Here is a 14,241-nt window from a genome sequence, read left to right as displayed (position 1 = left end):
TGAGTAAATTGATACTGGGGGCGTTTTGTTATTTGAAGTGTGAAGTAGTGTATAGATTAGTAGTTTTAAACCTCAGCGCACTTGTTAAGTACTTCGAAAGATCAACACAACTTCTCAGCTTAATTAACAGCTGATTGGCGCTTATGGGTTGATTACGTTTCAAAGGATTAACGACTCTGTGAGTATTGTGTCAACACGTCTGCCATTGTTTTCGGTGATTAATCTTTGACAAGAGCACTCATAGTAAGAGAAAGCAGAGAGATCAGTCAATCAGTGGTGAACACTAGCGTTTGAGTTTACTCTCATAACTGAGAGAATTTTTACTGACTCGGACGGAAGAATCTGTCTATTTTTGTTTGTGGTCATAGTGTTACAATGCTCGTACGTGTCAACACGAACGAAGACCTGCTCGATCAGGTCGGAGTCAATCACAAATCTACATATATAATCGAAGTGGCAAAATAATATAGCGTACTTTTTTAATTTATGATATGATGAAAGTTATCCGATATTTTCTGTGATGCTTGTTTAGAGCTCTTGATTGTGTCGTTCACTTGAAGTTGAAAATATTATTTTTTGGAAGTAAACGCATGTTTATCGAAAAGTTAGTTTCTTAATGACATGGGAAATGGGTTAAGTGACTGCCTCGCTAAGACATGTTTCCCAATTGAAATATGCGGCAATCTAGTTTTTGTCATACAACATTTAGGATATGAGATATGCTCTGATTGACCTATTAACTTCGAGTGACATTATATATCCATCTGCGGTTACTGTTGATATATATGTTCCTGTTCCATCTCTTCAAACACCCATGAAGGGGCCGGTGGGGTAGCCTAGTGGTAAACCATTTGCTTGTCACGCCGAAGACCTGGTTTCGATTCCCCACATGGGTACATTGTGTGAAGCCCATTTCTGGTGCCTCCAAGGTCTATTGCAGGAATATTGCTAAAAGCGACATAAAACTTTCCACATTCACCAATGTTGATTCCAGTGAATAACCTCTGCTTGTCATTTGTTGTTGGAGTCTATGAAAATCAATCAGGTTGTCAGGCTTGGTGACTTAATTGGTTTAGTGTATGTCATCGTACCCCGACATTGCTCATAATATCAATCACTGGTTTGTCTGGCCAGACACCATTAGTTACAGGAGTCACTGGTATTTCCTACTTAAGTGTCAAACAAGAAAAACATCATACAGGGCCCCCTGAAAAGAATTTTAAAAGATGGATCAGGATTCCCAAATATCGCAAATAATTTTAAATAATAAAATATAACTAGGCCTTAAATAATAAATGGAATACGGTATTCGACGTAATAAGCGCCCAGGGCGCTCTCAAAATTAGAAATAGGGAGCTCTTATTTGAATATTATTTTGGTGAAAAAAGTTGAAAGATAAATTTTGTGGTTTATGCTGGCAGCCTGAAATGTTTATGCATGACAGATATATTTTCCCAGAATTAAATGCCCATATTTAAGGGTGCATATAACACACAAGCGCGTATTATACATGAATAAATAAGTCACATTGATAAATCGGAAGGGGTGCTAATTGGGATTGTTCACTGGCCAATATATAAGCAAATATCGCCGTGGGCGCTTATTAGAGCAGGGCGCTTATTACGTCGATTACGGTAGTCCTTAAACAATAAATAATTAATGGAATAGATCTAGTCATTGTACCTGTGATGCCTTTATTCAATCAAAAAATCTGTGAAAATCCGGTAAGAAAGTTGAAAAGGCCACTTTGGGTAATGACTAGCCCTGCACCATGACTGTTGATCATATTTAGTTTATGAAAACAAAACCAATCTAGATATATATACACACAAAAGCAAGTCTAGCCAGCTCTAGCAAGCTCTATTCCACATATGAAATCAGCATCTGCAAAGTTATTTGTTTTAATTGTAGAGGAGAGAGTGAGAATGTTTTTAGGCCACTTTTAGCAATATTCCAGCAATGTCACGGCGGGGGACACCAGAAATGGGCTTCACACATTGTACCCATGTCGGGAATCGAACCTGGGTCTTCGGCGTGACAAGCAAACGCTTTAACCACTAGGCTACCCGACCACCCCTTAGAGGAGAGAAGTGAATTGTGTAATATAAGATTTCATAGACTAAATGTATCTATGTAAATCTAGGTAATGACCAATGTTATACAACTGGCCTCTTAAATATTTTACATGCATATTTGTGTGCAAGAAATTTAAATTTTTTAGAGTATTTTATACATAATGATATATATATATAGGTATATACACAGTTTATCTAAAACTCCGATGCCCTCAGAAAGCAGCCAGCTGGCTAAGGGTTTGGAATGACAGCGGCAGTGAGATAATCTATAACAAGGAAATCAATGGCGAGGTAGACTATCAGTATGGGAAATGGAAATAAGTTGCACTTGAACACTAATTGGATTAGACACGTAACCTGGCTCCGAGCTGTGTAGAGCTGGCACTAAATAATAGTCTATACTAGCTAGCTGGTACTGGGTGAGGCAAGGGCAGGTAACATTCACTGTATTAAGCCCTGATCCAATAACGGCCCATGGCCAGTCTCGAGACCTGTCTGCCAGTAATCTTCATAAGCACCCTACTAAGCCCTAAAGTTACATCATACTCCATGTCTTCTTGCGTTTATTAACCATAGGATTAGCGTTTATTACCACAGGGTTAGCGTTTATTAACCACATGGTTAGCGTTTATTAACCATAGGGTTAGCGTTTATTAACCACAGGGTTAGTGTTTATTTACCATAGGGTTAGCGTTTATTAACCACAGGGTTAGGGTTTATTAACCACAGGGTTAGCGTTTATTAGACATAGGGTTAGCGTTTATTAACCACAGGGTTAGCGTTTATTAACCACAGGGTTAGCCTTTATTAAACATAGGGTTAGCGTTTATTAACCACAGGGTTAGCGTTTATTTACCATAGGGTTAGCGTTTATTAACCACAGGGTTAGCGTTTATTAAACATAGGGTCAGCGTTTATTAACCACAGGGTAAGCGTTTATTAACCACAGGGTTAGCGTTTATTAACAACAGGGTTAGCGTTTATTAACCACAGAGTTAGAAATAACCAAGTTCATAAAAATCGTATGCGCACTGAATCTTCATCCTAGTTAGACACTGATTGTCAGTGTGTTAGACTAATATAGTTTTGCTAATTATTACAAATAACGTATTCGACGTAATAAGCGCCTAGGGCACTCTCAAAATTTGAAATAGGGGGCTCTTATTTGAAAATTACTTTTGTAAAAAAAAAAATAGTTGAAAAATAAATTTCGTGGTTTATGTTGACAGCCTGAAATGTTAATATACGACAGATATATTTTTCCAGAATTTAATTGCCCATAATTAAGGGTGCATATATAACACACGATTGCGTATTTTATGCGAATAGATATGTCTTGTGTACATTAATCAATTGGAAGGGGTGCTAATTTGGATTGTTCACTAGCCAACATATCAGCAAATATTGCCGTGGGCGCTTATTATTGCGGGGCGCTTATTACGTCGAATATGGCATCCCAGTAATTTCTCCATATTCCTGATGTTAAAAGATGGTACTTGTTACCCAGTCTGACGCTCGTAATTAAAGGGGCACTAATCTCTGGCTTCTTCTCGGCTGTCTAACACTGCCCGCTAGGGCTCACTAGCTGCTGTGAGCCGATTTGCTCACTAACGCAACTGAGCGTGACAAGAGACTGGGCTACCGTCTGTAAGGGCAGCTAAATAAACTTTGAGGCAATGTCTGTTTTATATATTTTTTAACACTGATTGGTTACCTGTGATCTATGAAGATTTCGACAAAAGGCGCAAGTTAATTAATTCTTCGGCCTAAACAAACAGACAAAAAGAACGTGGAAGCTCATTGGATGTTGTTATTTGGAAATACCCCAGATGGTTATAGTTTAATTTTTATAAAGTATCCCTGCAATGAAAACATTTTTGGATAATACGATTGCTACTCCCTTGTTGTCATCCATGTTTTCTGGTATACCCTACACCCGTGTCTTTTTGTCGTCATTCACTTGATGCTCAGTTAATGAATTTATTACAGGTATAATTTGTGGTAGCTCCACTCAGATTACCTAACGTGTTCGCATTTGGCATTTCTTGTGTCTTGGGTAATTATTTAATCTAAATCCATGTTTGAAGAGAGGTGAAATGTGTGTTATGTCATCTGCACGTGGCAGCCCAGCAAGGGGAGTGATCAGTTGATTTACTTTTTTGTAAATCAACTGCTCTTTTCTCGCTATCAAAGGATCAACAGAAAATATGTTCATTGATTAATCGCTGTTATCTTGCACAGTGGATTTGTCAAAAGTAAGTGTTTACATGTGTAGGTTTACTATAGCAGACGAAATACACTCATATCATGGCGTGAAGTGCCGGTGTAAGAACAACATACTTTGTTCAAAGGATTAACCGATAATACGTTGATTGATTGCTCATTGTTATCTAACTCAATGGATTTTTTTAAGAACCGTGGACATTATGAAAATAGTTGTCACATGGGCTTTCTCAGCCGACCATTGAGACTTGATTCCTATATGAAACACCTGAAACAAACTTAGTGATCAGTTGAAAAAGGAACACAGGTCATAATATCCAGAAATGCTATATATATTTTAAAATATTTGACAAGTGACATTGGATAAGTTTCTGTGTACAGCTACAGATGTATGGGATATTGTTCCTTTAGGTGGATATTCACTGATACATTCCTTGAACAATTATCCTTGATATTATACATACTACTTTAGTAGGTTGTAATTATGATATTTGCATTTTGTTTTCATTCATTTGCTGTAGCATTGAACAGATATCATTCTTGTTCCTCTACGTTTTCGTTGGGAGGTTCTTCCATGAGAGACAGACGTTATTTTCACAAACCTTTTCTTTTGTAGGCGTGTATATGTTACAGTCAATGTGTATAAATATCTAAATATTTCATGATTTTACAAATTGACAGAAAAATCTGTCCTTTTATTTAACAGATTGACTAACAATTATTATGAGGTTCAAAAGGGCTTAAAACATCACAATAGACTTACTATGCTAGGATTAGAGACCAAAACTATAGAAATGTACTTTGACTTTCGTTTTCTTTTACTCCTATCATTTTTAGTCACCGGGTGATGAAATTAAAGCATAAAATTGTTTGGATTTCGTTATCATAAAAACATACCGGTAAATGGACAGATGTCTCAGTCAATGAGTAAAATAACTGAATATGTAGGCGTTTAATAAATTGCCGAAGTGAAAATTTACACATTTTGACTATAAAATATACACTCACATGATAAAATAAGCAATGCTCAGGTGAAATATTTACTTTGTGTTGCAAGTCAAAATAGTGTAAACAAAAATCGCACAATACCAAGGAAGTGACTTATCAAAACTTCGTCACCATTACCGATGCTACCCTAAAAGATACCTACATTTCCTTATTATTGTCAAGACTAAACTGTTTTTCATTTTGTTGATCAATGTGATCATACGCCCTTAAGCTATCAATGAAAGCAACAAATGCGCTTACGAATGGCACAGCACAGGTCGCGAATTAGTCTAGATTTCTGCTATATCATCTGGGTACTCACAGGGCAAAAACAATAACAAAGGCAACAAGCAGTCCCAGGGAATTGCTTTAGGTCAGTGCCCCTTTTAGGGCCTAAAACAAGGACTGTTTGGCTCAGAGTCAGTGCACTGTGTCTGAGTGAAGTATTCATGTTAAACTGCGGCATGGTGCACGCACACACATGCACACACACACACGCACACACACACACACAAGCGCGCGCGCGCACACACACACACACACACGTGCGTGTACGTCGCTATATAAGTGCAACAATCATGGACACGATGTTAAACCCTATTTCACCTCACCTCTTACATTTTTGAATGGAATATGTTAAGATACAATTTTTAAAAAATATGTTAGACTAAATGAAAATAAGAAATTTTATCCCAATTTGGAACAAAATATTTAGAAATAATTACATATAACTAGAAAACAGGTGAGCAACTTTTCATTCATTGACTTAATCAGCATGGACCTTCAGTTCATGATTTATTTTCCAGAACATAAATAATTATAATAATATGAATCAATTTTGGATAAAATATTGAAATTGTGCTACTACCAGCTCTAGCTTACAGTTACAGATTAGGTCTGGGACGCGTAACTCGGGTCCAGGGTCCGGTGGGTACTGAGCAGGACCTGGGTACCCACAGGACTACCCGGACCCATGGTTAGTCATGTGATATATTGTTTAATGACAAATACTCTATACAGCTCAGTGGTTACACTACAGGTAGCTAATGATTTCTGACTATGCACCCATTCTTTCTACTTTTCATATGCTTGAATAAAGATATAGATTAAGTCAATTTCAGTGTATGCATGATCAGATTGTTTAATACATGTATCTAAATATGTTTTGCCAGTGCTATGGAAAAACAAATTCCAACCAACATTTTGTACCTTTCTCTTGAGACCTACAGTGAGTACCCGGGTAGGGTCAGGTGGTATGGGGGTGGGTACCCGGGTATTAAATTTGGACTCGTCCAGTTTATTTTTAACATTAACATGTTTATGATACTTTTTCCTTTAGCGGAATTTATATACACAATGTTTTGCTTGTTTCTAATCAGGATTTCATTATGAACTAAAATATGTTTAAACCACCAGTATAATTAAGGACATGTACCCAGCAAATATGCATGTGCCCCTCTTTGTACAGAGATGGATTCAAGATGAGTGAGTTGTAAAACTGGTTAGAACAATCCGGGATTTAGTGAGAATTCATTGACAGTGAAATTGGAAAAAATCCTGTTTGCAAAGTTTCTTAGTTTCTGCATGTAAATATAAAATATAAAGCATGTCTGTATTATGCTTGTGTGTCTGTGACCTTGATAAGGTTATGTTTCTCAGTGATTAGCAAAAGTTGTTTGTCATCCATTGATTACAAGATTAACACTGCTTAAGGTGGATTAAGTAAATCAGCCATGTTTGGGCTTAGGTACAGACTAGGTGTAGTTGGTGTACAGTCGGCGGAGAGACGCAGTATTGCCAGGGTTGAACCTATGTCCTGAAGAGTCGATGTTCCAAGTTCTGTGTCCTTCCTTAAGTTTGATGAGTGAATCCAATGTGTAATTAAGGTACTGTCAATCATGAAATTAATATAACTGTTCATAAATATAGGCTTGACTCGGAAAGTAAATTAGCTCGTAATTGTGTTTTGGAAATAAGCTTGGTTGTACGCATGCTGTAAAAGCTTCATTGTGAATTTACATGTGCTGTTTTCAAACAATTGAGTTTTCCATTTAATGCATGCTTTCTGTACACAAGTTAATTGAAAGTAACTGGGTTTTGTATAGTTTCCGGGGTATTTTACGCAAATACACGGCTTATCTGTAGCTCTGTGTGAGTGTCTGCCTCTGTGCTAAAATGCGTCATGAAATTATGCGAGTAGTTCTGTCTTTGAACAATAAATACTAATAACAAAAGATAACAAGACTGTAGTCTTAGAAACCCAGGATGTTGTGTAGGGTGATAGCAGTTGGATTGAATATCATTTGCTATCTTCACAAACATAACTTCAACGTCTTACGTCAATGAAATCAAAAGCAGGAAATTCAAATACTGTATTCAACGTAATAAGCGCCCACGGGGACATTTGCTAATATATTGTCTAGTGAACAATCCCAATTGGCACCCCTTCCGATTGATCAATGTACACAAGGCTTATTATTTCGCGTATAATACGCACTCATGTGTTATATGCACCCTTAATCATGGGCAATTAAATTCTGGAAAAATATATCTGTCATAGATAAACATTTCAGGCTGTCAGCAAAAACCACGAAATTTATCTTTCAACTCTGTTTTTTTCACCAAAATAATATTCTAATAAGATCCCACTATTTCTAATTTTGAGAGCGCCCTGGGCGCTTATTACGTTGAATACGGTAGCGTATGTCAAATGAGAGTGTAGAGGCTCCAAATGTTGTTACAAAAGTTGGTGCAGTCCTTTGAACATAAAGGAGCTGTATTTTGTTTTCACGACAATTTTGCTCTACTTGAAATGTTCACTGCATGAGTGGACCGCCTCCATGGTCTAGTGGTAGAGCGTCCGCCCGGAGAGCGGAAGGTCCGGGGTTCGACCCCCAACCGCGTCATACCAAAAGACGTTAAAAGATGTTACTTGTTGTTACCCTGTCTGGCGCTTGACATTAAGGGGCTAAAACAAGGACTGGTCGGCCCGGAGTCAGTATACTGTGTCTGAGTGGGGTATTCATGTTAAACTGCAGCATGGTATCTCAGTGAGCTAGCACTATAAATCGGCATCAGTCGGGACTAGTACAAGCAGCCACACAAACACACACACGTACATGCACATCGCTATATATGTGCAATAATCTTGGACGCCACGTTAAACCCCATTTCACCTCACCTCACTGCATGAGTGACCAGTGTTTTGCTTGTAATTATAAGATGGTACATTATTTAACAGGTTACCAAGAACATTGATGCCATCATAAACAGTTGGCAACTGTCATAACAACTTGAGACCTGTGAAGATCCAGGATAGCAGTGACACAAACTAACTGTTTTAGTCCACTTGTCCACTATGATAACATATAGCAAAAGCCTTATTAATGGCAAATGTCTACTAGCCCTTGTGATACCATAACTATTGGGAAGTTTATGACTTTAGGACTGGTGCCAGTTTCTAACGCTGGCTAGAATAGGTCTTCAACAATCCATGCTTGCGGTAAGAGGCGACTATGCTTGTCGTGAGATGTGACTAACAGGATCAGGTGGTCAGGCTCACTGACTTGGTTGATGCATGTCATCGGATCCCAGTTGCAAAGACACGTAAAGATACTGGTAGAATAGGCCGTCAACAACCCATGCTTGTGGTAAAAGAGAGTAACGGGATCGGGTGGTCAGGCCCGCTGACTTGGTTCATGCATGTCATTGAATCCAAGTTGTGTGGATCGATGCTCATGATGTCAATCACTGGATTGTCTGATCCAGACTCGATTATGTGCTTATCGCCATCATATACCAGGAATATTGCTGAGTGCGGCGTTAAACAACAAACAAATAAACATAACAGCTTGATCAACTTGTGTAAACAAACTGACCACACTTGACACCGAGCTTGATGAAAGTTGTCTGAATCTAGCACTTGTTAACATGGTTTATTGGGAACTTCGTTATAGATGGGGGCGGTCGGGTAGCCTAGTGGTTAAAGCGTTCGCTCGTCACGCCGAAGACCTGGGTTCGATTCCCGGCATGGGTACAATGTGTGAAGCCCATTTCTGGTGTTCCCCACCGTGATATTGCTGGAATATTGCTAAAAGCGGCGTAAACCATACTCACTCACTCACTCGTTATAGAAGTCAATGTTTTCACATGTGCAGTGAACCTGACATGACAATATACCGTATTCGACATAATAAGCGCCCACGTCGATATTTGCTAATATTTGGCAAGTGAACAATCCCAATTAGCATCCCTTCCGATTGTATACAAGACTTATTTATTCGTGTATAATACGCACTCATGTGTTTTATGCACCCTTAATTATGGGCAATTAAATTCTCGAAAAATATATCTGTCGTATATAAACAGTTCAGACTGTCAGCATAAACCACAAAATTTAACTTTTAACTCTTTTTATTCCACCAAAATAATATTCTAATAAGAGCCCCCTATTTCTAATTTTGAGAGCGCCCTGGGCCCTTATTACGTCGAATACGGTACTCCAATTTGTGCAGATAAAAATTTGTCACTATTTTAATGCGAGGAAAAGACACTTGCAATTTAGCGATTTCATGATTTTTGCACCATGTGGGATCTTTTTCAGTGGTTGACTAAGACTTCCTGTTTTCTGGCATTGACGATTTAATTCATAGTAATCTTCAGGTGTGTCATGAATAAACATCGCAAATACTTGAGTCATGATAAGAAATTTGTGCTTGTTTCGTGTGAAATTGTCCCGCTACCAAGTGGTTTTTGATCGGTTTGTGTTGGTTAACTGAGGCTTCATTTAATAGTATTGTCAGTGATGTTTCTTGATGAGTGCTGGTCATATAAAGCTAGCCCAAGTATTTATCATGTGGGTATATGCAAAACTATGTAAATTGCTTTTTTGAAAATGAAACATGACCATTTATGATATATTGTCAGTTGTAAATTTGTAATGAATCAATACATCGTAATCAATACATCCCTACTTGCTGCCAAGGTGTAGTTGTAAGATTTTTATAGTGTCCTAGTGCGCTTTCCTCCTTAGAGATCGCCTCCGTGGTGTAGTGGCTAGAGCAGTGTCCACTGTATACCACAAGATTCAGCAGATGCGGATTTTTTTGCAGAAATGTACCTATCTTGCACAAAATCACATTTTGCAGAATTTTGCATTTATCTGCCGCAGAATTCGTCAAATACACTGCAGAATTTTAACATGAGTCGAAGGCTGGTTTTAAACTCGTAAACAGATATTTATTTCGTTTAGATGTTATTATGTTTGTATTATTGCTTACCGAAAGTACATGCCTGTATGTTTACAGTAGTGATATTCAAGCCGTGGATATCCTAATCATAAAAAAACAGGTGTAAAATTACAAAATTCACACAAAAATTATCTTAAAAGTGGAGAATTGTGTGCAAAATTAGGAAAATTTTATTGCTGAATTCAGGAAAAATGACAGCAGAATAATGTTTTTTGCCTTGGAATACAGTGGGGGCTGAAAGAGTGTCTGCCCAGACAGCGGAAGGTCGGTGTTTCAATCCCTGTCTGCGTCATACCAAAAGATGTTTAAAGATGGTACTTGTTGTTATACTGCCTTGCGCTTGGTGTTATGAGATAAAACAAGGACTGATCGGTTCGCAGCCACCATACTGTGTCTGGGGGGGGGGGGGGGGGGGTATTCATGTTTAACTGCGCGGCAGGGTATCTCAGTGGGCTTGCACTATGAAACCGGCAAAAGTCTGGGCTAGTACAAGCATACAAACGGATGCATGCCGCTATTTAAGTGCAATAATCTTGAACATTAAACGCCATTTCACCTCACAGCATTATCACTGGCTAGAATTTTATCCAATCAAATGTCATCTAAATGTGCTTCTGATTCAGTTGTGACGGTAGATGACCTGACGTCGCCATGGCCATGAACTACGTGGGCAGCATTTCCATCATGGACCGCGGCGACGCCCCCGCACAGGCCGTGATGGACCGGAATGCACGGTCCCTGGCCCAGCGTGTGGCGGACGAGACGAGAGACGAGTTGGAGAAAGTATTGTCCAGGGTGGAAAATGTGAGGCTTAGAATTACAAGATAAACATTATGTGTTTTCAAATTTGGGGGTGTTATTGAGAATTTGATACCCACAAATTTCATTTGAAACTGACAGCGTTATCCTCAACTCAAAGGTTAATTACAGAAAATGGTAACAGTAACTGAGAATATGAAACTTTATAAAAATTAAGATCTCAAGTGAAAATGTTGCAGGATGAGTACAAAATAATATCTACTTGCCATGCAGGACAAGTTGGGTTTAAGAAATTTTGTTAGCCCTTCATCCTCCCGAGGCAAGACTGTCCACTAGCCTCAGTGACATTGAACCTATTTATCTTGGCTTGATCCTGGTACCACCCTGTGTAGAGCACTTTTGGAATGCTGAATACCAACCGAGTGAAGATCTGGGGTAGAATAGGTCTGCAGCAACCCATGCTTGTCAAGGCGACTATGCTTGTCGTAAGAGGCGACTCATCCTTGCTGACTTGGTTGATGCATGTAAGCGTATCCCAGTTGCATAGATCGATTCTCATGATATCAATCACTGTCTGGTCCAGACTTGATTATTTACTGACTGCCGTTATACAGCTGGAATATTGCTGAGTATAAGCAACGTATAAGGGTCCAGTAAACTTACCGTATTCGACATAATAAGAGCCCCACTCTAATAAGCACCAACGGTGATATTTGCTAATATATTGGCTAGTGAACAATTCCAATTCCTTCCTATTGATCAATGTACACAAGACTTATTTATTTGTGTATAGTACACACTCGTGTGTTATATGCACCCTTAATTATGGGCAATTAAATTCTGGAAAATATATCTGTTGTGTATAAAACATACAGACTTTTTTTTGGTATCATTTCAGCCTGTCAGCATAAACCACGAAATTTACAATCTTTCAACTCTGTTGTTTTTCACCAAAATTTTATTATAATAAGACCCCCCAATCCCTAATTTTCAGGGCGCCCTGGGCGCTAATTATGTCAAATACGGTATCACTTCTTTGTTGCTGTCTGGTTGCTTCACCAGCGTGATCTTTCAAGTAGTAGGCATTGTAGGCAATCAATATGTTGTAGTCTAACTATTCAAAATACTTTTTCAGATCTATGGCTCGTTTGAGATGAGCGGGGAGTACGGCTATGACACTAACATGGAGTATGTCAATGATATTGTAAGTATAGCTCTAAAGAATGGGCTGTAACACATATTGTAAGCGTATAGTGTGCTGTTCTGTGTGTTTCAGGGAAATATTCTATGTTATTCTCAGTCTGTTTTACAAGGCAATATCATAACGGTAACGCTATTTTTCAGGGCATTATCATTTGCAGATGCCCAAGGTCTTCCATTAACTGCCCGAAGAAGGAGTCAGTTGAAAAGACCGAGGGCTTCTTCAAATGATAATGGCCTGAGAAATAGCGTTACCGTTATTATAGCTAAAATGAATGGAATTTGTTGTTGAATAAAAAGAAACAACAATATCGGTTTTGAAACATTTACTGCAATCAACACGAATGTCATTGACCCACTTTTACAAATATGGAAACATCATAGAACAAACCAGATGACGTCACTATTGAACGAGACGTCACCTATCCCTATCCTATGACGTCACCTAGCAATGGCGTGATAATGGCCCATTGTCAAACAATATGAGGGCATTTTCAAGTTACAGTGGCCCGCTCATTTTTGATGCATGCGGGCTATTTAATGATAATTCTATCCATTTTAGCTATAATTAATGTTATTCTGTGTGTGTGTGTATCTTTGAGGGCAATATTCCCTGTTATTCTTTGTGTGTGTTTCAGGGCAATATTCCCTGTTATTCTTTGTGTGTGTTTCAGGGCAATATTCCCTGTTATTCTGTGTGTGTTTCAGGGCAATATTCCATGTTTTAAATCTATGTGTGTTTCAGGGCAATATTCCCTGTTATTCTGTGTGTGTTTCAGGGCAATATTTCCCGTTATTCTGTGTGTGTTTCAGGGCAATATTCCATGTTAATCTATGTGTGTTTCAGGGCAATATTCCCTGTTATTCTGTGTGTGTTTCAGGGCAATATTCCATGTTAATCTATGTGTGTTTCAGGGCAATATTCCCTGTTATGCTGTGTGTGTTTCAGGGCAATATTCCATGTTAATCTATGTGTGTTTCAGGGCAATATTCCCTGTTATTCTGCTTGTTTCAGGGCAATATTCCATGTTAATCTATGTGTGTTTCAGGGCAATATTCCATGTTATTCTGCTTGTTTCAGGGCGAGCTGGAGGAGCTGATTCGAGACCAGGTCAAGAAGAGGAAGGTAATGGCAACATCAGACTTACTCGATTTTAGATATTGCACGTTACCTTGAGGACACACAATGTCACTCACAGATTTAAGATATGTATCCATTGCTTGACTTGGTACTGTTCTTGCTGTAAGTCAACTTAGATTTTCACGTGATGGATGTTTGGAGTTGAAGGTGCACTTTGCTGGGGATGTACGTCTATCTGTCTTACACTTCTGTCTTCTGATTCAGTATCAGCAGCAGGTGTCTGAAGCAAGGAGTGGGTGCAAGGGCTGTGTCTGTGTGGTTGTTTCAATGGCTACATCTGCCCTGTCTTACACTTGTGTCTTCTGATTCAGTATCAGCAGCAAATGTCTGAAGCAAGGAGTGGGTGCAAGGGCTGTGTCTGTGTGGTTGTTTCAATGGCTACATCTGCCCTGTCTTACACTTGTGTCTTCTGATTCAGTATCAGCAGCAGGTGTCTGAAGCAAGGAGTGGGTGCAAGGGCTGTGTCTGTGTGGTTGTTTCAATGGCTACATCTGCCCTGTCTTACACTTGTGTCTTCTGATTCAGTATCAGCAGCAAATGTCTGAAGCAAGGAGTGGGTGCAAGGGCTGTGTCTGTGTGGTTGTTTCAATGGCTACATCTGCCCTAT

The 14,241-nt window shown here is 38.8% G+C and overlaps 1 protein-coding gene across 5 annotated transcripts in view; it reads left to right on the top strand.

The window, feature by feature from the left end:
• The first annotated feature begins 71 nt into the window (after nucleotides 1-71).
• Nucleotides 72-14,241, top strand: part of LOC124117142 (myosin-9-like) — a 124,648-nt gene continuing 110,478 nt past the window's right edge. For all 5 annotated transcript variants that reach the window (XM_048395304.1, XM_048395303.1, XM_048395306.1 and 2 more), the window contains exons 1-4: nucleotides 72-178; nucleotides 11,158-11,338; nucleotides 12,429-12,497; nucleotides 13,575-13,619. In XM_048395304.1, coding sequence (XP_048251261.1) covers nucleotides 11,186-11,338; nucleotides 12,429-12,497; nucleotides 13,575-13,619 — 267 coding nt within the window. In that variant the 5' untranslated portion in view covers nucleotides 72-178; nucleotides 11,158-11,185. The remainder of the gene's footprint in view (nucleotides 179-11,157; nucleotides 11,339-12,428; nucleotides 12,498-13,574; nucleotides 13,620-14,241) is intronic.

The sequence above is a fragment of the Haliotis rufescens genome, unplaced genomic scaffold (assembly GCF_023055435.1).
Source record: "Haliotis rufescens isolate VD_foot unplaced genomic scaffold, xgHalRufe1.0.p SCAF_14, whole genome shotgun sequence".
Taxonomy (NCBI): Eukaryota; Metazoa; Mollusca; class Gastropoda; order Lepetellida; family Haliotidae; genus Haliotis; species Haliotis rufescens.
The sequence above is the reverse complement of the archived record's forward strand: the minus strand, read 5'-3'. Positions and strand labels throughout refer to the sequence as shown.